The sequence below is a fragment of the Schistocerca piceifrons genome, chromosome 5 (assembly GCF_021461385.2).
Source record: "Schistocerca piceifrons isolate TAMUIC-IGC-003096 chromosome 5, iqSchPice1.1, whole genome shotgun sequence".
NCBI lineage: Eukaryota > Metazoa > Arthropoda > Insecta > Orthoptera > Acrididae > Schistocerca > Schistocerca piceifrons.
Genome location: NC_060142.1, coordinates 416,534,708 through 416,561,062, shown reverse-complemented (window position 1 = coordinate 416,561,062; position 26,355 = coordinate 416,534,708). Strand labels below are relative to the sequence as shown.

General features: G+C 40.1%; 1 protein-coding gene and 2 non-coding genes across 3 annotated transcripts in view; 1 reads left to right on the top strand and 2 right to left on the bottom strand.

Moving 5' to 3' along the window:
* LOC124798160 (regulator of G-protein signaling 20) overlaps positions 1-26,355 on the bottom strand; it is a 512,660-nt gene that overhangs the window by 463,150 nt on the left and 23,155 nt on the right. Inside the window, exon 2 of the mRNA XM_047261443.1 lies at positions 16,835-16,894. Within this exon, the coding sequence (XP_047117399.1) occupies positions 16,835-16,860 (26 nt within the window). The 5' untranslated portion in view covers positions 16,861-16,894. The remainder of the gene's footprint in view (positions 1-16,834; positions 16,895-26,355) is intronic.
* Positions 21,356-21,430, bottom strand: Trnat-cgu. Its single transcript has one exon. It is a non-coding gene; the product is annotated as a tRNA-Thr (tRNA).
* Trnat-ugu lies at positions 22,066-22,140 on the top strand. Its single transcript has one exon. It is a non-coding gene; the product is annotated as a tRNA-Thr (tRNA).

The window sequence follows — 26,355 nt, the reverse complement described above, 5'->3', positions numbered from 1 at the left end:
CAAAGCTCAGTTTGGCTCAATGCCAAGGCGTATCAAGGCCGCTATTACGGCCAGAGGTGGTTGGTATGGGTACTGATTTCTGAGGATGTATGCACCCAAATGGCTTGAAAATGTAATCACATGCCAGTTCTAGCATAATATATTTGTCCAATGAATACCCGTTTATCATCTGCATTTCTTCTTGGTGTAGCAATTTTAATGGCCAGTGGTGTATTATCTCGTATGGTGTTACATTCTGTGACATCTTGTGCCCACACGAAAAATATTCTTTAGCCAGAAAGGAGCGGTCAGACCGATCAGCGGTGTTAGATTACAACTTCATGTAAGCTATCATTCAGGTGTCTTAAGATCCTAAATCTCCCTTCCGTGTACTTGTATTGCTACAAGGGCTTTGTTGTTGATAAAATTGTCTGACTCAAAAGAAGCTACATCATTCACTGAGTGAACGATAGATGGTAAAATTAACTGACACATTCCAAGTACGCAAATGCAGGTGGAAAGCTTTCCTCGTAGCGCCCTCCTACATAGGAGTTTCCCCTGTTAGCAAAGAACTCTTCTCTATAATGTGTCATTTACTCGTACACTATCTTTTTTCGTGTTTTTTTTTTTAAGTTCTCTATGTGTAAATTTTCTGATTAGCATTCTGTGAACGAAGTACTGGTTTGTTCCATGACCAAGTGGCTTTGGATGGCATGGTCGTACGGAAACTGCGAAGTAAGTAAATAAAATATAGACACCACATCCGTCTTTTTCGTATTTATAAGTAATACTAAGTAGCAAACTCAGTAGATATATTGCAGAGATTCTGGGAAAGTATGGTGTATCTGTAAAGGAAATCGCTTGCAGTACACTAGTGCGGCCAATTTTAAGGTACTGTTCCAGAGTTTGGAATCCTTGTCAAATAGGTATGACAACAAAAACTGAAAGAACTTGGAGAGACGCTGCTAGGGCAGTAACAAATTGTCAGTCCCTACGTATATGTAACTGAGATGCTCGGAGGGTAGGGGGGGGGGGGCCTTGAACGGGTAATTCTGGAAGAAAGACAAAGTTGTCTCGCAAAACCCTGTAGAGTAGTAAATCCAATAAAGCGGTAGTCAAGTAATACTGTGAACCGTTCCACTGCCACAGCCGTGCATCTCGAGTAGGGTTTTGCACATCCAGATGCATATAGGCTGACTTGGATTAGGTCATAAATTTGGTGATATTGTTATCCTGTCTCGTCCACCTTATCCACACGGACAAATGTAAGACGCTTCACGGATTGCGAACACATAAGTAATGTCGTAATGTTATACATTTTGGTTAGGACACAAATGTAAAACATGCGAAAAAAAATCAACGCTACTGTCTTACGGTGGCCTCAGGCCCAGAACTAGTAGCAGTAGAATAAAAGCATAAAAAAACTTGCGGATGGTTGCATTATTTCCTACAGCGTAGCATAAGTAATGTAATTGCAGATGTATATGTTAATGTACATTTGTGTTGGCGAACAGTAATGGATGTTCAGAGATTGTTGGACAGAAATTATATGTAATATCTTAGCACTTGATAGTGATTGTGCATTATGCTGATCATATAAGCTCATGTAACCGCTCTTCGTTGGGTGTCTAAGTAGGAACTGCGCTCTGATTTTTTTCAGGGGTACGTTAGCTAATTGTGAGTGAAACAAGTAGGGCCTTTTTGCCGAAGACTCATTCTGTATTGGTATTCGTAAACAAAGGAAGGGAAAACAGAAATAGAGAAAACATTTATGACTTAAGCAGATACGGAGAAAGCCTCCAACAACGACGTAAACCTTACGAAGATGTTCGGAAACCTAAATGCGAATGAGAGAATGTTTAGAGTCCCGTCGACGCTAAAATGAAGGCAGAATAGACAGAGATACATTTATAATATGAACGGTTACTAAAAGGATAATACTCATAAAGGCAATGCCTTGTGAAAAATGAGGCAAGGTACCGCTGTCTCACTTGAAAAGCGTAAAAGAAATGAAATTAAAAGTCAAATCGGAAATATATAAGAAACCCGAATACAAAAAATATTTCCTTTTTTACTGTTTTTTGAGGGTTCCTTTGACCTAATTTGAGAATACCGGCAGGATATGCAGGCATTTGTTCTAGGAAATATTAAATTATGAAAAATATAGTGTCTAGTGTTTGTGTTGTTTTTGTTATTAATCATCCATTCAGTATTGTGTAATACTGTTCTCTTTCTTAAACACTGGTATAGTGTAAATACAAAGTACAGCGTCTCATCTACGACGTCACTAAGAAATCTTTCCCACAAAAATTTCTGGGAGATATAAAAGGAAAAAATCGAAATAGCAGCTTTGCACCTACCTATTTTGTTAGTTTGTATCCTTTTTACGTTTATTAGCTATAAATTCCCTGAACGGAAGAACATAACACATGGAAAGGAATTTTTTGATTTCAGAGCACTCCGTTTTATAAGGACAAAAAGTTTGGAAATAAATGAAAAGATAATTGAGGCATTTGTTCCACTAACAGCGAACTTACAGTTTGTTGTTCGTATAAATTAGCGTTGAAAGTATGAATTGTGATCCCTGGCAGAGGCGTTATCAACAGTAAACATTAAAATACTCACGACAGCAAATTAAAATATTTTTTAGCGTAGAAACTTCGTAACAAAGCGCATAAAATCATTCGAAAATAAATATCAGTTGTGATGACAAGTATCATGGAAACTGACCCATCAGTTGGAAATCAGAAGCTTTATTTCCATTTGCACTGAACTGACCTATATTTATTCAATGATATTTTACGAAATACATATGAGAATGAACATAGACGGAAATTTATCTCCGTGAAGTGACTTAACTCACTAGTTATTAGGGAAAATGATAATTAAAAGTGAGGTCATCGCATATAAGCACTAAACATATATTTTAATTCGTGATCAACTGTGGAACTGATGAATTTAAACATATACAAAGGGATATAAAAATTGCAATATCACGAGGATAAATGTGAGCAATATAAGAATTATACTACAATATCGATCCAGGACAATGCGTAAATGATTGGGATCATAGAACTACGCGATACCCGACTCTTAAGCCCCATTTAAGGTACGTAACAATGAGCAAAAGATTGTGCTTGCAGAAATGTACGTCACCCCTGAAAATTCGCATATTATGACATAGAAATGTGCAAATGATCAAGATTACAGATCTAGACATGATTTCTGATAATGAGAAATAGCGCATTACGTACGTTATAGTGTACAAATTATAAGGATTACAGTACAGAATATAATCAATGACTCCGAGAAGTCACAAATCAGAATACTAACAGAATGTTTGGATTACAGGACTGTAAGTGATCTCCGAGGAGCTGCAGAACAGGTAGATGACAATATATGCAACTGATTAAGATTATAAAACTGCACATGAACTCCGACTATGAGAAATTTGTAAGGTATGGTACTTCAAGTAGAGCCTCTATACACCGTACTGTGAAATAAACGAAGGTCTAAATATAGTCCTAGAGAAGGTCATTCCAACCATTTTGCATCGAGCTCGTATAGCACACTTCGCCGTTCATTAACGTAAGCCACCAATTTGCGATCACCGCGATTTCGTCTACTAGCTGAAGGAAAGCTTTATACGGCACTCCCACAGAAACATTACTATTTTCCACCCGGCATCTAATTGACACGGCAATCACATGGCTGTTGTAGTCTGATATGGTATGCACGTGTACTCGTATTAAAGCAGTATGGTAATCTAGTACTCCTCCAGCCATCCTGATTTAGATTTGCAGTGGTCTCCCTAAATCGCTAACAGCAACCAATTGGAGGGTTTCCTTGAAAATAACCCAGTCAATTTCCTTTCCCATATTTGTCCCCTTCGAGCACTCATTCCGTTCCTAATTGAGATCATCGTCGATCAAGTGCTAAACCCGAACATTTTTCCATCCTTTGTTAAAAAATGAGGGCGAAGTGCTTAGTAGGCAACGGAAACTAAAGGGATAGCAAGCGTATCACCAATCCAACCCGTCGCAGACAGCGGCAAACTAATGATACTATCTGGTTCGCACTTTGTGCAGTGCTCCAGCGTCGAACGAAAACTGTGGACTACGATGTGTATTCCTTCACAGCGACGCAGAAACATAGCGGTTATTCTGTGCTGTGGTCATATAGCTTGTTCAAGCACCCACTCGTCCAAATGTATGACCTCCTTTAATCAGCTGATTCCACACTCCCAGAAGAAACCATTCCCAAGAGACAAAGCACCCTGCACTGTCTCACTCACTATAATTGTAGTCTGTGTCTGCGTTGAGGCTCGTTGTCTCGTTTTCATATTTGTACTTCGTTTGAGCGCTCTTCACTAAATGACTTTCTCAGTTATATAAGACAGCTCACTGCTGGACGTAGCACGACGTCATGTCTTTGAATTCTAAATCACGTATTGCCGGTGCACTGTTCCGCACATCCTCTGTCTTTTGGTTCATTCGATCTATACTTCCCAAGTGCTACATTTTTCACAAACGTTACTGCTCAGTTACATACAGAAGTTCACGGAGTCATCAAATACATTAAAGGTAAGAAATCTGTTATTAAAAAAAAAACAAGAAAACGAAACCAATGTATGCATAAGAGGAATGCACTAACAGAACACAGAGATTCTTAAGAGAGAACAACAAAATCCGACTGACCTGTGACAAAACATGTCCGAATAGTACCACTAAAGAAAAAAACTGCAACCAGCCACACATTTTTGATGAATTATTCATTTCACAATAACTAGTTAAATCCTTAGACCCATACTCAGGTGGAGCAAATATTTCTCGTACAGATTTCATACAAATGCCTTGTAGTAGAATATTCCTGATTTTATGATTTACATAACCTTTTCCCTTATATGTAAGGTCAATATATTTGACTTATATGAGAAAAAGTTTTGCCTCGCTTTACAAGATAGGGGTCTGCTAAACTGACATGTGGTATGCTGAACCATGAGATAAACTAGGGACAACATGGTGGACACTTTGAGTTTATGTCTACGTTTACACATGGTGTCAGACAGACACGTCAGTTAAGTGACTTGGTTAGCTGTAGGAAAGAACAAAATGGCACAGTAATGGAGAGCTTAAACGGTTATGTAGTCTCTTATTGGACATATTTTATTACTGTCCTAGATGAAAAAATTAGGTTTAGTATGTGAAACTAGTGGCAATGTTCGATTTAGAATTTCCTTTTCAGACAATATAGTGTTTAGAATGAAATATTGTAGTAATATTTTATTTGTTTAGTATAGTTGGTGTTTAAGGATGCAGTCATTTGTTATGAAAGTAGCTGTATATTTCTAATTCTTCCAAGAAATTCCTTTGTACATTTTTTTTATAGGAAGGCGTACAGACGAATTTGTTAGAAGAATTAAAAAAAAGTATGGTCACTTCACAACGAAATCGAAAACAGCCATGATATGCTCAAACCATCCTGCACAGAATAACTTCCAAGTAATTTTATTAAACTCCTACATACCCAGAACACAAATCTACTTACACCCAGATGAATGGACTCCAGCACAAAAAAAAAAAAAAAACAAAAAAAAAACTGCAGCACGAACCCTTTACTTTATTTTGCCAATTAGGACTGCTGCTTATGCATGTTGAATTTGCTTCTGTTTAAGGGGGAAAGTATATAAAATTAGTCAAAAATGTAGAAATTCTTTTACCAGCAGGTAGCGTTTTAGTATGATAGAAACATTGTTTGCAGTTTTCAGAGTTAATTTCGTGCTGTAAAATGACACAAAAACCATCTCGTTTCAACCAGTGCGCAGCGCCTTGTCCCCTCTTCTACATGGTTCTGTCCTTGTTAGCGTTATTTTATTTCCTGCCACCAGAGAAGACATCTTTAGGGCAGGGGTTGTGAGCCCATTTACGATGCAAGTAATTCATTAAAAAGTTTGCACATGGTGGAATACAAAACCCAAACAAAAGTTTTAATAACCTCATCAAGAAGAGATGCCCAGAGATAAAATTTTGCTCATATACTGTTGTTAAATTACCTCATATGATGGTTGTCTGGTGTTCAATGATAGTAATAGTGGGAGAATCAGGACCCTTAAGAGGCTAGGATTTGATGCACGTTGCTTCACTGAGAAACTACTGAAGAATACTTATGTTGTGAGTGTTGCTAGTTCTGAAGTATCAGTGAAGAATATTGCCAAAGGGGCATGACGATAAAAACCAAAATGTATGGTTATGGCTAACATTAAGTTACTTGTTTCTGAGATAAATGCTAATAAAAACTTTTTTTCTGCATTTCCCATATTACCCGCAACTTTCATTTTTCAGTGTATAAGGAACATTTTCTGCTAAACCATTGGAGATAAAACTGTGAAATTTGGCACAGACACTGTAAATACTATGACACAGCCTCCTGTGGTACAAAATTTTTCAAAGTGAGTTACTGTCAACTTTATTTAAATTTTAATGAAATAAAAATTGCTATGTGTCAAACACATAAATTTAAAGAAATTTTTGCGAGAGTTGTAAGATTGATATTAAAAAAACTGGTATACAAATTTGTTTCTCTAATTGCTAAGAAAATTCTCACTTTTTGGAAGTGGTAAGATAAGTAACCCTTGAGAAAATGTTCCTCTAAAAGTATTCAGCAACGTCGTGGTGAAATTATTTGACAAAAAAATTGAAAAAAATTCAGTTTATAGGCACTGACATAATGATAAAATATGAAAAATCTGGTTCAATTATTTCTGATACAGCAAAAGTTACATTACTTATATGTACCCTTCTATTTTCTCAGATTTCCCCGTTAAGCACTAGCAATATTTCCCAAATTAGGCATCTTTTGAAAAATGAAACTGATGGAAGGAAATTTAGTAGCCAGAATAGACTCGAATCTGCAACCATGGCGCGCACATCCTTCGTGGAATCGGACAGGGATACGAGAACAGAACGAGCTCCACAATTTCTCATTTAAGGTCCCATTCCGGTAGCAAAGCAGCGACGGCGCCGGAGTGCGCGCTGGGGAAGGGACTGTCGGCCGGCGTGGCTAAGTGAAACGCATGGCTTGTCTCGCAGGGGAGCCTGCACCGGCTATTTCCTCCACCAGAGCGCGCCTTCATTACTTGCCGGAGCCGGCTGCTACAAGCCCAAGGACGAAAGAACGCCAAGAAAACTCGTACGTCTGACCTGTCCGTTCATATCTTCTCTCCTGGTATAAATGCAAGGGGCGTCCAATAAGTAATGCAACACTTTTTCTCCCGACCAATTTCGCTTAAAAAGAAAAAGCGGAATTCGTTGCTGCACATCTCGGAATATTCTCGCTTCAAGCCTGTATAGTTTCATGAAGTTACGGTAGGTGGCGGCGCAATACTAGTCTTCAAAATGATTTCTGTAACGGCGGTATGCTATAAGCAGAGATATCGAGTTCCTTTTGGCGGGAACCAGAGGATTGCCGATATTAATAGGCGCTTGCAGAATATCCACGCGACCTGGCAATGCACAAAAGCACGGTGAGTCGTTGGGCTTGGCGACTGTCATCCTAGCTACAAGGTCTATCAACGTGTCCGATCTCCCGCTTGCTGCTAGTCGCACACAGCTGAGACTCCTGCAGTATTGGAACTTGCAGACACTCTCATGCCAGGTGATCGACGGATCAAAGACGGACATCTCGCTGCACAGACGTTTCTGTTTGTACTGTTGACACACTCGTCCACCTCTTGGGGTGCTCAAAGGGGTGTGTCCGCTGCATTACTCACCACCTTATTGATGATGATGACGTCCCATACTCCGAGGAGCGTAGGGGACGTGGTGGTTTGCCATTGCCTTCCTCCGACGGTAATGGGGATGAATGATGATGATGAAGACGACACAACAACGTCCAGTCATCTCGAGGCAGGCAAAATCCCTGACCCCGCCGGGACTCGAACCCGGGACCCCGTTCGCGAGAAGCGAGAACGCCACCGCAAGACCCCGAACTGCGGACCACCACTTTATTAGACGAGCATAAAGAGCAGGAAGGACCGTCTATGCGGAATTGCTTGGGCGTTACTAGAATGAAGGTGACAATTTTTTGTCGAACATCTTCACAGAGATGAAACTTGGATACATCACTCCGAACGGGAAACATAACGTTAATCCATGGAATAATGCCACACCACCTCTCCTCCAAAGAAAAGGTTCAAAATCGCACACTCAGCCGCTAATGTAAAGGCATCATCTTCTACGGCTTTGAAGGGTTATTCTGTTTGATGTCGTCCCTTATGGTGCAACGGTCAACTTGAATTATACCGTGCTACCGTCAGGCAATTGAAGAAAATGCAAACGATGTTCCCCATGACAATGCAAGACCTCACACAAGTCTGCACACCGAGAGGAGTTCACAAAACTTCATTGGACTGTTCTTCCCCATCCAACCTACAGCCCGGATCTGGCACCTTCCGACTATCTGTTTGACCCAACGAAGGATGCACTCCGTGTAAAGCGGTATGTGATTGATGGGGAAGTTACGAGGGTTGCCCAGAAAGTAATTCACCGCATTTTTTACTTCAACATTTCTTGGTTGAACATAATGAGAATTACACACACGAAAGAATGGTGTTTTATCTACGCACCCTATATTTCCACGTAATCTCCGTCCCATTGTATGGCATTCCTCCGGCGCGAAACAAGGGCGTGTATGCCCTGTAGGTATCAACCCTAGTCCTGGTGGCGGAGCCAGTGCTTCACTGTGTGAATCACCTCCCCATAGTCCTCAAAATGTCTTCCACGAATGTCTGTCCTCGCAAATGACAACATCAGCTCGCAGCAACATGTGAGGTGTGACAGCCGTGGATGATCTCCCCGACCGCTGCAAATCGTGGAGCTCCGGCGAACCGACTCTGTGCCCAGCGACAGCAGATACTCCATAGACTTTGCACAAACGTTTGTGAATAATTCCCACATTTCATTTCTCTGCAGTGAGAAAATCAGTGACGGTACGTTGCTTGTAACGTACATCACCTACAGACGCCATTTTGAAGCTGTCCTGCAGCTACGCTATCTGTTGGAAGTGACGGGAACTTGGCGCGCTCACTCACGAGACTTCAAATAATACATACGTAATGTTTCGCATTCGTATCACTGTTTTCGCCTGAGAAAAAAAAATGCGGTGCGTTACTTCCTGGTCAACCCTTGTATTAATGCATCAAGACGTTGATTGGTACTACGACTAGTAAAGTGTTACCTTGTGGGCATACACGCCATCCCAGTAAGGTGGTGTAAGGATGTCGCACTGGACGGAAATTGTGTCGAAAAATACTGTTTTGTAGCCATGGGAGTAGGGAATGGTATGGTATAATGGAATCCTGAATAAAACCGTCCTGCTATTAAAAAAAAATCCTAATATGTATTGAATGCCAGTCGTGTAAGTACAGAAATCATCAACCAGTTGTTTATTCTTACAAACTGGTTTTCGAGCCTTTTCAGGCTCATCTTCAGAAGGGGCACATAAACGTCAGGTCTTTATTTCTACAGCGTGGTGATTGATACATGCTCTGTGGATCTACATCTACATCGTCGTAGATACTTCGCAAGCACGATACGGTGTCTCCTCTTTCACGATCCGCTCGCAAATGGAGCGAGGTAAAAATAACTGTCTAACGCCTCCGTACAAGTCCAAATCTCTATTTTGTTTCAGCAATCCTTATGCGAAACGTACATTGGTGACAGCAGAATCGTTCTGCAGTTATCCGAAAATGCTGGTTCTCTAAAGTTTCTCAATAGTGTTTCGCGAAAGAACATCGTCTACCCTGAAGGGTTTCCCATTTGACTTCACGACGCGTCTCCCTAATAATCGCGTGTTGATCGAACCTACCAGTAACGAATTTAACAGCACATCTCGGCATTGCTTCGACGTCTTTCTTTAATCCGACCTGGTTGGGATCACAAACTCTCCTGCAGTGAGAATGAGTTACCCTTATACCTGAGTTACACTTTCCTAAATTTCTCCCAAGTAACGATGGGTTTCCTCCTACCGACCTTACATGCTCGTTCCGTTTCTTATCGCATACGCCTAGAAATTTCACCATCGTGACTGTACAAGGAGCACACTACTAGTGTTGTATTCAAAAACTACGGATTTGTTTTTCCTATTCATCTTCGTTAACTGACACTTTTCTACATTTAGAGCAAGCTGCCATTGATTGCACGAAATAGAACTTTTGTCTAAGTCATTCCGTATCCTCCTCGAGGCACACAACGATTACAGAGTTCCGTACACTATAGCGTCATTAGCAGATATTCGCAAATTGCATCTCTCCCTATTCGTCAGATCAATTATGTATATAGAGAACAAGTGTCGTCACATAATACTTCTTTGGGACACACCAGGCGATAGTCTTGTCTCTAATGAACACTTGCAGTCTAGGACAACGTAGCCCTGCTGGGTTCTATTACTTAATAAGTCTTCAAGCAATTCACGTATCTGGAAACCTAATCCACATGCTCGGACCTTCGTTAACAGTCTGCAGTGAGACACTGTATCAGGAGACAGCAACAAAAACAGTCCGATGAGCAACCAGCTTTCCGAAACGCATATTGAGTAAGTACAAAATATACAGGTAATCGCTGGATATGGTTAAGAATAAAAAACAATGTTAAAAGTGTTTCAGTCATTCCTTGTTATGAGGAATGTTAGAAAAATACGTTCATAAAATGTTCATCGTACAGCCGGTATCGATGCATAAGGGCATCTCGTGTCCTATGGAAATGGCATCGAAATGGTTACAGGAAGACAGACAAAATAAATATTTAATGTTCCACCATGTGCGAAAGTTACATGGCAATTTGTGTCGAAACACGAATTCCCTTACTTACTTCGGTAATATAGGTGGCACTGTAGTTAATGTTCACATGAGAGCTTCCATTTGGATTGTCTGCTGGCACAGATTTATAGTGACAACCATTATTTACATTTACAGTGAATTAAGTTATTTTAATTGGCCATATCCACAGAGGTTGGTGACAATATTTATACATATAGTAAAAAATGATTAATCTGAGGACAGTAGGCAATTAAAATAAGACCTGCCAGGTGGGTAGTAACTACAGTGCCTCATATACACTGAGGTGACAAAGTAATGTAATAGCGATATGCACATTTACAGACGGCAGTAGTATCGCATACGCAAGGTATTAAAGAGCGATACGTTGGCGGAATTGTCATTTATACTCAGGTGAATCATGCGAAAAGGTTTTCGTCGTGATTACGGTGGCACGACTTGTATTAAAAGACTTTGAACACGAAATGGTAGTCGGAGCTAGACGCATGGGTCATTCGGTTCCGGAAATCGTTAGGGAATTCAGTATTACGAGATCCACAGTGTCAAGAATGTGCCGAGAAGGCCAAATGTCAGGCATTACCTCTCACCACGGGCAACGCAGTGGCTAACGGCCTTCACTTAACGACCGAGAGCAGCGGCATTTGCGTAGAGTTGTCAGTGCTAACAGACAAGCAACACTGCTTCAAGCAACCGCAGAAGTCAATGTGGGGCGTACGACGGATGTATCCGTTAGGATAATGGCGTTAATGGGCTATGGCAGCAGACGACCACATGATTGTCTTTGCTAACAGCACGACATCGTAGTTGGTAAGAGCTGATCGTAGTGTCTGTGTGTGGCGCAGACACCACCAAGCCATGGACTCGAGTTGTCAACAAGGCACTGTGCAAGATGGTGATGGTCCATGATGGTGTGGGATCTATTTACATGGAATGGACTGGGTCCTCTGGCCCAACTGAACCGATCATTGACCGAAAATGATTATGTTCGGCTACCTGGAGACCATTTGCAGCCATTCATGGGCTTCATATTCCCAAACAAGGATGGCTCTTTTATAGATGACAATGCAGCATGTCACCGGGCAACAAGTGTTCGCAGATTGTTTTGAAGAACGCTCTGGACATTTCGAGCAAATGATTTGGACAGCCAGATCGCCAGACATCAGTTTCATGTTACATTTATGGGCCATAATCGACAGGTCAGTTGGTGCAAAAACTCCTGCAACGGCAACACTTTAGCTATAGAAGCACAAGGGCTCAATATTTCTGGAGGGGACTTCGAACGGCTTGTTGAGTCCATCCGACCTCGAGTTACTCCGCTATGTCGCGCAGAAGGAAGTCAGACAAGATATTAGGCGGTATCTCATGACTATTGCCACATCTGCCATAATAAGTAAAACAATTCATTTCTCGACACAAGGCCATGAATGCACGGCGATACATTAATTATTTTTTCATCCTCTTTTCCCAGAGCCAGTACCCTGTATCGCACTATGCAGCTTGCTTATGCTCCATCTGAAGAGGACACTGAAAAGCCCCAAAAACTAGATTAAAGGAGTTCAGAGCTTCATTGCTCAAACTAACATATAATGTCAGAGACAACAACAAATACACTAATGGCCATTAAAACTGCTACACCACGAAGATGACGTGCCACAGACGCGAGATTTAACCTACAGGAAGAAGATGCTGTGATATGCAAATGATCAGCTTTTCAGAGCATTCACACAAGATTGGCGCCGGTGACGACACCTACAACGTGCTGACATGAGGAAAGTTTACAACCGATTTCTCATACACAAACAGCAGTTGACGGGCGTTGCCTGGTAAGACGTTGTTGTGATGCCTCGTATAAGATGTGGAAATGCGTACAATCACGTTTCCGACTTTGATAAAGGTCGGATTGTAGCCTATCGCGATTGCGGTTTATCGTATCGCGTCATTGCTGCTCGCGTTGGTCGAGATCCAATGACTGTTAGCAGAATATGGAATCGGTGGGTTCAGGAGGGTCATACGGAACGCCGTGCTGGATCCCAACGGACTTCTATCAGTAGCTGTCGAGATGACAGGCATCTTATCCGCATGGCTGTAACGGATCGTGCAGCCACGTCTCGATCCCTGAGTCAACAGATGGCGACGTTTACAAGACAACAACCATCTGCACGAACAGTTCGACGACGTTTGCAGCAGCATGGACTATCAGCTCGGAGACCATGGCTGCGGTTACCCTTGACGCTGCATCACAGACAGGAGCGCCTGCGATGGTGTACTCAACGACAAACCTGGGTGCACGAATGGCAAAACGTCATTTTTTCGGATGAATCCAGGTTTTGTTTACAGTATCATGATGATCACATCCGTATTTTGCGACATCGCGGTGAATGCACTTGGAAGGGTGTATTCGTCATCGCCATACTGGCATATCACCCGGCGTGATGGTATGGGGTGCCATTGGTTACACGTCTCGGTCACCTCTTGTTCGCATTGACGGCACTTTGAACAGTGGACGTTACATTTCAGATGTGTTATGACCCGTGGCTCTACCGTTCATTCGATCCCTGCGAAAGCCTACATTTCAGCAGGATAATGCACGACCGCATTTGCAATTCCTGGGCGGGCCTTTCTGGATACAGAAAATGTTCGACTGCTGCCCTGGCCACCACATTCTCCAGATCTCTCACCAATTGAAAACGTCTGTTAAATGGTGGCCGAGCAACTGGCTCGTCACAATATGCCAGTCACTGCTCTTGATGAACTGTGGTATCGTGTTGAAGCTGCATGGTCAGCTGTACCTGTACACGCCATCCAAGCTCTGTTTGAGTCAATGCTCAGGCTTATCAAGGCCGTTATTACGGCCATAGGTGGTTGTTATGGGTACTGATTTCTCAGGATCTATGCACCCAAACTGCGTGAAAATGTAATCACATCTCAATTCTACTATAATACATTTGTCCAATGAATACCCGTTTATCATCTGCATTTCTTCTTGGTGTAGCAATTTTAATGGCCAGTAGTGTATATTCGTTCAGCAGCCAGGTTCTGAAGACACATAGTGAGTGAGAGCTAAACACGTTTAATTACGCTCGTTGCGAAAGAGATAAAGAAAAAGTACCTCCTTCAAGCATCGTTACACCAACACTGATTTGAGTTTCGAAATGGTGTGACATCTTGACGCTCATTTTGAAGCAGTAAACAGCATGTAGCGCTGTAGTGCCTGCTTGACGGTCACAATATATAACATGGAGCGCAATGTATGGCTTGGAGGACCCCGGTAATTCACATCATTGGACTTCTTTCGACGGCGCCGCATAAAAGCCGAAGTGCGGTCTACGCTTGTGGATTCACAAGAGGAATTAGTAGTAAGAATTCTTCCAGTGGCCACACGCCTAGGAAACACGCCGCAGATGTTACGTCGAACAGGGAACGTCCTACTACGTCGATACAGGCTCTGTGTGTTGTAACATCAATCAGTACAACAAAGGACGGAAACATATTTAGCATTTGACTTTTTATGTTTTTTCCATTTTCTGTCAGAGTTGCATTGAAAAACTTTTGTTTTATGGTTACTAGTTTCGCAATAAATTGTCCATTCTCAAACCATTGCCATAGGCAATGCAATTATTGAGTACAACTGTGATGGTAACTGGAAAAATAGAATTTAGTAATCCAAGTAAGTGGTCCTTGCTCCTACATTGTCTTGAAACTTCACATATACTTTTAATATTGTTTTATTATTTAAGCACATTCATTGACCTTCTGTATACACCTAACTCACTCATATTGCATTTCCGGCAGTAGTTGTTTCTGTTGTTGTTTCAGTCACCATTTTTGTGAGTTTGGGCTCTGAATTTTTGGACATATTGTGTTAAGTGCCCTATAGTTGATCGGTGCTGTAAGTGAAAGTAGGTGCTGACATCTTTTTGTCAACATTATAACATAGTTACGAATACATAAATTATCTAACGAAATATTTGATGAAAAATTATTGATTTTGTGTAGCCAGCTTGCTGAATATACTATAACTGTGCTGCGCTATTTTATATGTACTGAAATTGTGAATTTGTATCCTTAATGTGTACGTTCGGAGCAGCTCTTATTAAATACTACGGAGAGAGTGTTGATTACACTGTCGAAAGGAGAATATGTAGGGAACGCAATAAAATCATCTATCAATAGCAACCACCCTTCAGTGTAGACGTTCCTAACGAAATTAACTTGCCTGACGAAATTGCGATAAGTTCGATAAATGTGCACTGTTTTCTTTTCTGAATCTTGTGATCAGCCCGAAATGCATGTGTTCATAGAGAATGAACAGACGTGGAACACCATTAAAACCGCAATGGTAACGCCACATTGTCACTGTTATTGAAAGAGCCATAGTAGAAGTACGGAGGCCTGACCTCGTTCTCAAATTAGGTCGTGACGAGCTACAGTGGTATGTGGCTAGGAAGACTGCGTTTGAAATTGCTACCTCTGTGCTGAATCAGTCACTTAATAAAACAAGGCTCTACAGGCTATGAATTCCGTTCTGCTCTTCAACATACATATCAACAGTTTCCATTTCAGTTGCATCTTCTGCACTGAACACAACAGCTTTTCACACTGTTTGACTTTGATCTACTGTCACATTGTACAGCAGTACTAACTGTTAAAAGTGAAATTGACATACTGATAATCTTATAATAATTCTTGTTTGTGAACATGAATGTCAATAAATTGTGTATCTTCTACTAATGTGGGAACTACCATGCCATTTTCTTTTCAGCTATCAGGTCTGTGATTAAGTTGCGTTTTATCGACCCTATGTTCTAAATACTGTATTGGAATATTATTGTTTTGGTCTCTGTGTAAGCTAATTAGTTTGATAAAGCTACTGTTGAGGAAAGTTGCCGATCAGTGCAAAATTAAATGCTTTTTTCAAGGTGTTCTCATGCTGAGTAAACGGTTTTTTTGTGTTACTACTGATTTTGTAGTTCTTGGTCAGTAGCCTAACATTAAGGCGAGATCAGTACCTGCAAGTGTATCTACATTGTAGTTTTTTCCAAATACAGACATTAAATGGGAAGACTGTTCGTAATAGACGGGACATATTAACAGTCGCACACGCTCTTAAAGGATCACGACTCCATTAATGGGAATAAAAGAACTGTCGACTCACAAACCCATTGCAAGACAGTTCAAAGTGAAATGCATGCAGGGTTCAGCTTTTTGGTTAGCTTCTTCGTATGTACGTGTTCTCTCTCTTTTAGTCCGTAGTCCATAAGGCTACCTGGTGCTCTCATGGTACAGACTTATTTCTAATCTTTCTTATGTAGCCGGAAGCTAAATTAAATCTACATTTGCACATTATTCTCCTTATACAGGCGGAAACTCTGACTTAACACTAATAGTAGTAACTACAGGCGACTCTCCGATTTTTGGATTAAAGAGGCTTTAAAAGGACAGACTTCGGTTGATAGTAAATGGCCAAACACGGTTTCCTTATTCTCGATGGAAAGTTAAGACAGAGTGATATAAAATATTAAAAAATTTCACTCCAGAATTATTGTTAGCTCTGATAGTATCGTGGCAGTGTTAACTGGTTTCCTTAGTCTCTTGTTATTATTATTTACGGTAAATTTCTGGTTTGTGTCTTTCTCCTTTTTGTATGGATACAAGGTTACCCTGACATTTTTGTCTATAGGATAGTCGCACTAGAAAATTGATTAACAATCGGAAAATTATTTGAAATAGAAACTGAAGAAGTGCTTCCATCGATGTACTTCATACAGTGTTTCACTGCGCTTCTATCATTAAGTCGTCGAAAATGGTATAGGCGTAACTTCATTGACATGACTACAATTTCTAGGAGTTTAATCAGTCGGAATAATTTTCTTTCAGTAAGTTTATCTGTCTGCTGAGTAACAAAGATGATCTGACTGCCTAAATGATCTCTCTTTTTCTAAAATTATCAATTGCCATGAACCAAAATTAGCCAGCCAGAGTATGTTTAGACCTATGTAAGTAAGTTCCTTATCGTTGTCTTACCCGTGTCCCACACGCCTGAGGCACATCACACCGCAGGGGGAGCGAGTGTGCTCCTGTATCCTGGAAAGGAAAACACACTACTCAGCCCTCCACTGTACTCAGTTCCGCATGCGGAGTTCCCTAGCATAGGCTCAATTAGCCTCCTCTGTCTTTCTCTCCATTCACACGCCTATGCACACACACGTTTCATACATGCGCACGAACCATATCCTCCTTCCCCCAATAATTACATTGTACTCAGAAGAGGAAAAATTCAAATATAATGAGTATAATCCATCACAAAGCGGTTCTGAGTAAAGGGCGATAAGTCAGAATTTCAAAGTATTACCATATTCTCGTCTTTTAGAGTCATCTTTCTTTGAACTGGAAACAAATACTTCTTCTCCTCCCTTCATTCTTTACGGCAGTATTTACTTGAACAATTGTACAGTTTCCATACGCGTGTTACCAAACATCGTAAGTTTATATCAAACGTTTAACGATACACGTTTTGGGTGTACGTCTTCTCTAATTTGCATGGTGCGTGTACGATGTGTTGATTACATCGCAGTGTTAGAAATAATTCAGTATGGCAAATCGGCCGAAGTTTTAGAACCTTCGGGAAAATTTCACTGTATTACAACAGAACTACCACCTAAAACTGATGTACTATCTGCTGATAATTTTCATTAATTTTAAGCACACTGAAACACAAAACTTTATAATCAATTTCATGAAAAGATTCTGTGTTTTAATAACGACCCACTGTATCCTAACTATTGCATAAACTGAGACAGTGTATTTTACGAGTGTGTAAATATGCAGGATACTAGTCTCTGCGTTTAAATAACATTTATTTCAGATACTCGACATACGTCGATGTGGAAATGCGAAAAAAATACTGACATTGTGCTCTTCGTAAGGACGTGAAAAGCAGAAGCAAAGATATGTTCTGTACTCGTGGTATGAGAGCTATGTAGCAATTAAAATATTTTAGGAAAAGTAGCCAAATAACGTGTACGGCTGCCATTTTTGTCCCTAAACATGTCCGAAACTCTTCTTAATTGCCTTTATTAATTTGGGAAAAAATACATATTTCGTTATACTGCATGGAAATTATTTTGCTCTAAACTATGTTGGAAGCAACACAGTAATAATGAGAATAAGAATAATGTCAGAAGTAATAATTTCAATGAGACAGGTATTCTTAAAGAATTTAATTCACTTGATGACAACAAGTCACAAAAATGGTCTTGTTTGGATTAGTTATTGTGCACTACATATTCTAGGATCTCTTGTAAATGCACTCTGAACAATTAAGACATTAAGAAGTCAAATCGTGCTTAACTTAAGTGTACAGCAACGTTCTTAAAAAGTTGTCAATGTTCGGGTCATGTGTTCGATGCTACATTTACAAATATTAATGTCCAGTTTGTGATGAAGTTTTGCCAGCTGCTTGGAAAAAGTACCAATTTTTGTTCTGTCCACAGAGGTTTCAGCTGTGTTGTTATACTAGTAGTTATGTACGAGTATCACAGTATTATCGTGCTTCCAAGTAAGAATATATTTTTATGTGTACCTATGAGAAAGTAGGTTGGCCGAGAAACCAGCTTGACATGAAGAAAACAATACAGAGAAACGGCTAAAGGCTGTTAATAAAGCTATATAGTCACAGTGGTATTTCCTACCATTACGTTACAAACAATACTTTTTCTGACTACTTTGGTTTGCTGGAGAGCTTTAGAGACTTTTTTACCAAACTGTATCAAATTTTAGGTTTTCCCCTTGACCTTTACCTGTCCATGTCGAACAATTAACACATAATAATAGCTCTACGTTACGTAGGTATTTGTAGAGAAATAGTTTAAAATTGGTTTACATGAGTCATTACATGCAGATAGAAGCAATTTTTCTTACTCAAATTTCAATATTTCCAATATCTAATGTAAGCGGACAAATTATGAGTTTCAGTATTAAGAAGTGTTTAGTTCATTATGTAATTAGCCTTTTTAAGTTATAAAATATCCAGCTAAGGAAAACTATCTCCAGTCATCAACTTTTCGTTTCTGCATGTGCTGAAAGACATGAAAAAATGGGTTTCATAATAGAAAGTGACACAAAAATGATAACATAAAGAAACAAAAATACAAATTACATGTATAGCTGCTAAATATTGGTTATCTACCCATTTACCTCCAAGGTCTCAAGTGAGAAACAAGACCTAGTATCGGATTTGCACCTACACCACAAAAGCATGGGAAGCTTGTTGCACGAGAATTGTAAAACACATTGCCACTGAAAAATAACATGGTACAAAGTTATCAAAGAATTTTTTACAGAACAATTAATACAGCCAACATTCAGTTCTGCTAGAGAGATTTGTCACTTCTTAATTATGGAGACATGCATGACTAAATCAATCAGAAACACAAGAATATATGAGTAAAATAACTTTAAACTTGGCAAATTGAACGTCAACCAACAAATTGATTTAGTGAGCCATTCCGTTGAACATCAGACATTAAAATACTTTCACACATAAAGAGAAAATTCAGAAAAAAGTGTTTTCTGTTATTGGTAATAAAGGTTCAACGATAGTAACTATAGAAAAATAGCTGTAAATAATACAAGAAGGTTTTCACAAACATTTATATTTTCGAAATCGTGAATGATGCAGCACAAAGAACAGTTAAAACAAAAGGTGAACCACAAATTCTTATGTGCAGAAGTGAACCGAAAACCCCATCGTGCCTATTGTTTTTAATCTACTCTAAAATCCCAGCTTACAACTATATAAAATGGTACTGCGTCACTGTGATAAATATTTTTCTAGTATCATACACACAAGAAGTAGGGTGGTGAAGGGTAGTATTCTTTTTAGTCTAATGACAGATATTTTCACCAAATGTCTGAAGGATAAAATTTCCAAGTAAATGAAAATATCGCACAAAAGACAGCTTGTTATAAAATATATACGTAAAGGGTCCAAGCATGATGCAAGATTGCACAAATGGGGAAAGTAAGGCGAAATCCATCAGTTCCAGCAAGTTATACCAACATTTTCAATTTAAAATTGACCATGAAAAGAACGGGACATTTGACTTCCTAAGTAGGAATGTAACAAAGAGAAACCAGAGTCACCTTCAGTATATAAAGGAAGTCCATCACATTAGAAACTACACTATTAAATGTTTCACCCAGCCTATCAAAATATTTGTATGCATTTCAAGAAGCTATATCTGATAAAATAGCCAACATGTTTAACAAAACCAATATTGATATACAGAGAAGTTTAATACAGGATGCAAATCAGGACAGGAATAGGGCATCAAAATGTAATATGTACATTATCACTGCCCAACTGTGTTGGACAAGTCGGAATACACTTAAACATCTGTTCGAATGAAGACACACAGGGTGTACAAAAACTATGTATACAAAAGTTTGGTGTTTAAGGGTGACAAAAGAAACTTTTTTTTATGTTAGAGAAATGTCACAGGTGCAACGTTTGCCCACCAGCGTTCCATGAAGACGCTGACTCCTAGTGATGATCAGAGAAGGTGTTCAAACTGACTTGTGATAAACATTGTTTTAGAGATGTTGCTGAAATGGTCTTCTATTTACATTAATGCGTTCTAATGACAATGTAAATCGCTCATAACAGCCAGGTGTTTCATGAATAATGGCTGCGGCTTCAACCAAATAAGTGGAGGGACGATAGTTGTCTCGCGCACCAAACTCTTCATCTCCCTTCACAAGAGCAGCTAACAGAAGTGAGGCTGGGAGAATGTGATGACCACGCTACTGGCACGCCTTTCCTTATAAAGAAACTGGGAAAAATGTTTTCTACACTTTCTCTGACATTAACGACAAATTTTTGTGGGTCCCTGCCTGACTGCTAGCGGGACTTTCTCGAACATTTTGGGCAGTACTTCATGAAGAGGGATACGATAATTTCCCCTACCGAGTGTGTTAAGCAAAAGATACTGCCCAGTCAGATGGTCATGGTCTTTACCACCCCAAACCTCTGTTGACGGTTGAACAAACGAGTTACCGTAAGATGACATTTGCAGTAACATCTCTCAAGCAAAACCCAGCCTCGATCTTTCGATGTCGACTGCAGTGACTCACTTCTGGATGTCATTCACACTGTCGCTAATCAGTTGGTGGAGAGTGCTACGTATTTTGTGAAATGTGTGTTAGAATATATTACATAAAGAGAAAGCGAACGTAAAGCTACACATTTGGCGATTGGTAGCAGTGGAAAAATTATCAGCTACTTAGTAATCATCGACTCATAACGCAAACATCAAGTATGATTATAGGTAGGACAATAAAAGGACAATTGCTGAAGGTATAAAATACTCAGTGATCTTCCACATGATTGTGGGAGGGAAGAATTCACCATGTGTTAGGAGAGCAATGCTTGTACACCCGAGTGAGGCAAGGGATAACTTACTGAACAGTGAAATGATAAATAAATGGACACCCTAGCTGTAAACAGGCGTTGATGTACTTCATTGGGGACATGTTGAAAATGTGTGCCCGGACCGGGACTCGAACCCGGGACCTCCTGCTTACGTGGCAGACGCTCTATCCATCTGAGCCACTGTGGGCACAGAGGATAGTGCGTCTGCAGGGACTTATCCCTTGCACGCTCCCCGTGAGATCCACATTCCCAACATATCCACACCACTACATTCGTAGTGCGCCTAATAGATGTTTGCCCATCATACTCATTACTCGTGGCAGATTAATCTACCAATTCCCGTACGAGTTCGGGCATAGCGTATGCGTTCGCACAAGAAAGTCAGTGGCCGGGAAGCCATATTTTAACTATATATGACGGTCATATCTGTTCCCGAAAAAACAGTTAACGTGGATGACCATACAGCTTTGCTAGAAATGAAATGATAATTAAATGGACACCTGCAGCTAGGGTGTCCATTTAATTATCATTTCATTTCTAGCAAAGCTGCATGGTCATCCACGGTAACTGTTCTTTCGGGAACAGATACTACCGTCATATATAGTTAAAATATGGCTTCCCGGCCACTGACCTTCTTGTGCGAACGCATACGCTATGCCCGAACTCGTACGGGACTTGGTAGATTAATCTGCCACGAGTAATGAGTATGATGGGCAAACATCTATTAGGCGCACTACGAATGTAGTGGTGTGGATATGTTGGGAATGTGGGTCTCACGGGGAGCGTGCAAGGGATAAGTCCCTGCAGACGCACTATCCTCTGTGCCCACGGTGGCTCAGATGGATACAGCGTCTGCCATGTAAGCAGGAGATCCCGGGTTCGAGTCCCGGTCGGGGCACACATTTTCAACATGTCCCCAATGAAGTACATCAACGCCGGTTTGCAGCTAGGGTGTCCATTTAATTATCATTTCATTTCTAGCAAAGCTGCATGGTCATCCACGGTAACTGTTCTTTCGGGAACAGATACTACCGTCATATATAGTTAAAATATGGCTTCCCGGCCACTGACCTTCTTGTGCGAACGCATACGCTATGCCCGAACTCGTACGGGAATTGGTAGATTAATCTGCCACGAGTAATGAGTATGATGGGCAAACATCTATTAGGCGCACTACGAATGTAGTGGTGTGAATATGTTGGGAATGTGGGTCTCACGGGGAGCGTGCAAGGGATAAGTCCCTGCAGACGCACTATCCTCTGTGCCCACGGTGGCTCAGATGGATACAGCGTCTGCTATGTAAGCAGGAGACCCGGGTTCGAGTCCCGGTCGGGGCACACATTTTCAACATGTCCCCAATGAAGTACATCAACGCCTGTTTGCAGCTAGGGTGTCCATTTAATTATCATTTCATTTCTAGCAAAGCTGCATGGTCATCCACGGTAACTGTTCTTTCGGGAACAGATACTACCGTCATATATAGTTACTGAACAGTGCTATGCTGCTTAGGTTAAGTATGACGTAAACTGATCATGTATATTGTGTGAAGACCCTGAGGATGAGCTCCCAGAGCTCTAAATACATATTACACATACAAGTTAAACGGGACGGTTCAGGTGACCGGCAGCTTTCAAATAAATGAGATTTGCAATCAGAGACATACAGGTCGATCTAAAACTAAATGTGTAACTACGAAATCACAGAGAGACGGAGGTACTAACGAAAAGAAAGACGAAAGTACTGACTAACAGGAAATAATTCAGCTAGATACCAGGGCAGCAACATTTCAATGTTGACGAAATGCATAGTTCTAACAATGGGACATTTAGCAGTGGCTAGGAACTGAGCCAGCAAAAACGTGTCATTTCACAACATTCTGGTTGATAAGAACTCAAAAGACTGTAGGAAACTTTATCTGGCAGTTACAAAATTTGCGAAAATATTTCAGTACAAGGATGCAACTGATGTGGAATTTACAGAAAGGTGAAATAATTCGAAATGAAAAACTCCCGGAGTATCTAATTTTGGTCGGACTGGAATTAGTTGAACGGGTGGATACTAACCACTTTCGAAATGTTTGACAATACATGAATTTTTATTGCACACATGTAACTTCTGAATGGACGTACTTACCACTGATCTGCAAGTTGTAGAGACGAATAGACTTCTTCTATTATCCAGTCTACAGAAATACAAGCTATCCCAATTCACTTGGTCTTTTTCGTGGTCCTTATGATGGCCTATCGAACGTTTTTGTGGGCTACTTCGAAGAAAGAAGGCGAATACCTTGAAATTTCTCAAGGGGTGTAATGAAATTTGCGATTTCTTTTTATCAATTTTAAATATTTCTCATTTTACGTTTCATATGCTGAAAACAATTCCAAAAGCCATGTGGAAGTTTATTTAGGAATTATTTAGTCCAAATTATACATTAATAGTTAAAACATGGGAAACATCAAATACTATTAAGGCCCATAGTGCAGTATTCCTGAATAATGTGTATTTAACTAGATATTTCGTCAGCTAGCAATTTCTTTGCAAAGCTACGGTAAAACCTATTGGCAAGCACCTATTGGAGATCTTAGTGTTTTATACTGCCGATTGCTTTTTCTTTCAAATATCACTGTGTTCTCCTGCGAGACAGCGTGGAATAAAATTAGGTTTTCATTACGATCGACAAATTGACAAAGATATCGAAGTGCTTTTGGAATGTAACATTTACTGTTGAAGAACTGGAAAAATTCAGGAATGGGTTCTCTTAGCTGAATGCAACCATTTATGTCGCTTGGAAGTCTCAGGCCTTTTTATTAAGGGTATCAGTTCTCCGCTATAAATAAAATTGTGCCACACCTGACTTAAACATATATTTTTCACATATACGCTGGCGTGCAAATAACATGTGGTACTAAATGCGGAACGACATAAAATTCAGTGCATTTAACTAGTGATAAATCGTAGCTGAAATGTGGAAAAGAGAAAAGGCGAAAAAATGCGTGACAATATGCTACTGAGCTTCTAAAGCAAACAGTTAATACACATCTATAACTGGCCACATAGAGTAAAACATTTAACTACCCTATAACTAGAATCACATCAACTTTTTAAAATGTCAGACATGCACTGCCACTAAATACAACGTGACAAACTATGATTTAGTTTGCTGTTAATTTCGATGCGTCAATGGACATGAAAAGTGAGGAGAATGAGGGTGACAAATTTCGGTAGTCAGCGTTACTTTACATAAAACTCTCTAACGACGACCGAGGCCATGAGAACTTCTCATGAAAGATGTCATCCAGAACGATTTCAGGAGAACAGAAATTTGCTCTAAGCTAGCACAATAGGAGGAAACTCGCTTTTTTTGTTATCATGTGACTTCTGGATTTTCCTGTGGTTGAATGATGAATGTTATGTTTTCAAATATCTGTGTCGATTAACGATACCATTTTCCGCATCCAGTGGAAAGTAGAATCGTCAGTGTGGTTGCTCATTCTACTGCATATAATATCTGTGAAATAGTTTGTATTATAAATCGTAATCGGTGTATTGTCTGAGAATGAATGTGTATGTGTGTGAAGAAAAAATGCTACACTTAGCCGTCGGCATAAGATTTCTCGCCCCAGTTGAAGACAAAAGTGTATCTAGCGCAACACAGTCCTGCCAACAGGTTTAATAGAAATGCAATTAAAAAAAAAATAAATAAAAGATAAACAAGACTCTGGAAACGTCGTAACTGAATGCGTTGTGGCCGAGAACTGGCGACACGAACTTTACACTGTGCTGGGGATGACCCATTACCGCAGTGAGACGAGGAAAGGCCGAAGAGAACGGATATGGAGACTCGTCGACGTTCGAGTCACTATCACGCTGAACATTTTTTTTTCAGTTAAAGCATCAAACTGTATCCAATTTAGACCTTCAGAATGTGGCATCTCGTGTACTTCGTTTTGTAACTGTTTTACTGTTACCTTTATTTGAACATTAAGACATAACATGAACTTACGTAAACGACCACTTAGTTTCATCTATCTCACAAATAAAGCCAACAGAGAATAATGATGTATACGGTAACATCGTGTGTATCAAGTGAGGTACAAAAAGCCCAATAGATTGTTTGCACCAGATTACACACAATAATAATTCCGTTCTATACGTTTGACGTCTACGCCTGTCTTCATAGATGATCAGAGTGAGCACCTTGCATTTGCAAACACGTCTTCAGTAGCTGGATCATACTTTGCTAGACCCTACCCGTCACCTGAGGAGAATTCGAATCATAGCTCTATGGTGGATGCAGGTCTGATATCCCAGCAGTCTACTCAATGAGTTGCGACGGCTGGTACGGTGGTGCTGGCTGATAAAAGTTCCTCCCTAGATTCCGATGCACTGGACTATGTGACAGCGTCGCCAGCTCCTCGTTTTCATACACGAGTTTTCAAAATGCATCCCATATGAATTTGCTGGATAAATTTTTGTCTTGAATCTGGATGAATAATCGTATGCTGTCCTCCAAGTGATGCATTTTTCCTTCGTACTGTATACAGGGTGTATCATAATTAATGGCGTAAACGCATACAGTTGAAAGTACACTATACTAGAAGCAAAATAGTCTCAGTAGACATAGGATAGAAAATGCATACTTTAAGAGCTACGAGCAATTTTTCATCATCTATACTGTGAAGAAAATCTCTTCTACTGCAAGCTCTTTGCTTTCCATATTTTGGGAAATGGTAATGTGGACCAAAACAAGAAGAAAATGTCCAGTAAACATGTGCTCTAAAATGCATACCTTAAGAGCTATGAGCACGTGCTCATCTTCGCTACTTCGAAACACGACTCTTCCAATGAACAATTGCTCATAACTTTTAAGGTATGCATTTTAGAGCACATGTTTACTGGACATTTTTTCTTGTTTTGGTCCATACTACTACTTCCCAAAATGTGGAAAGCAAAGAGCTTGCAGTAGAAGAGATTTGCTTCACAGTATCGAAGATGAAGAATTGCTCGTAGTTCTTAAGGTATGCATTTGCGACCCTCTGTTTACTGAGACTTTTTTGCTTCTAGTGTAGTGTACTTCCAACTGTATGCGTTCACGCCATTAATTATGATACAC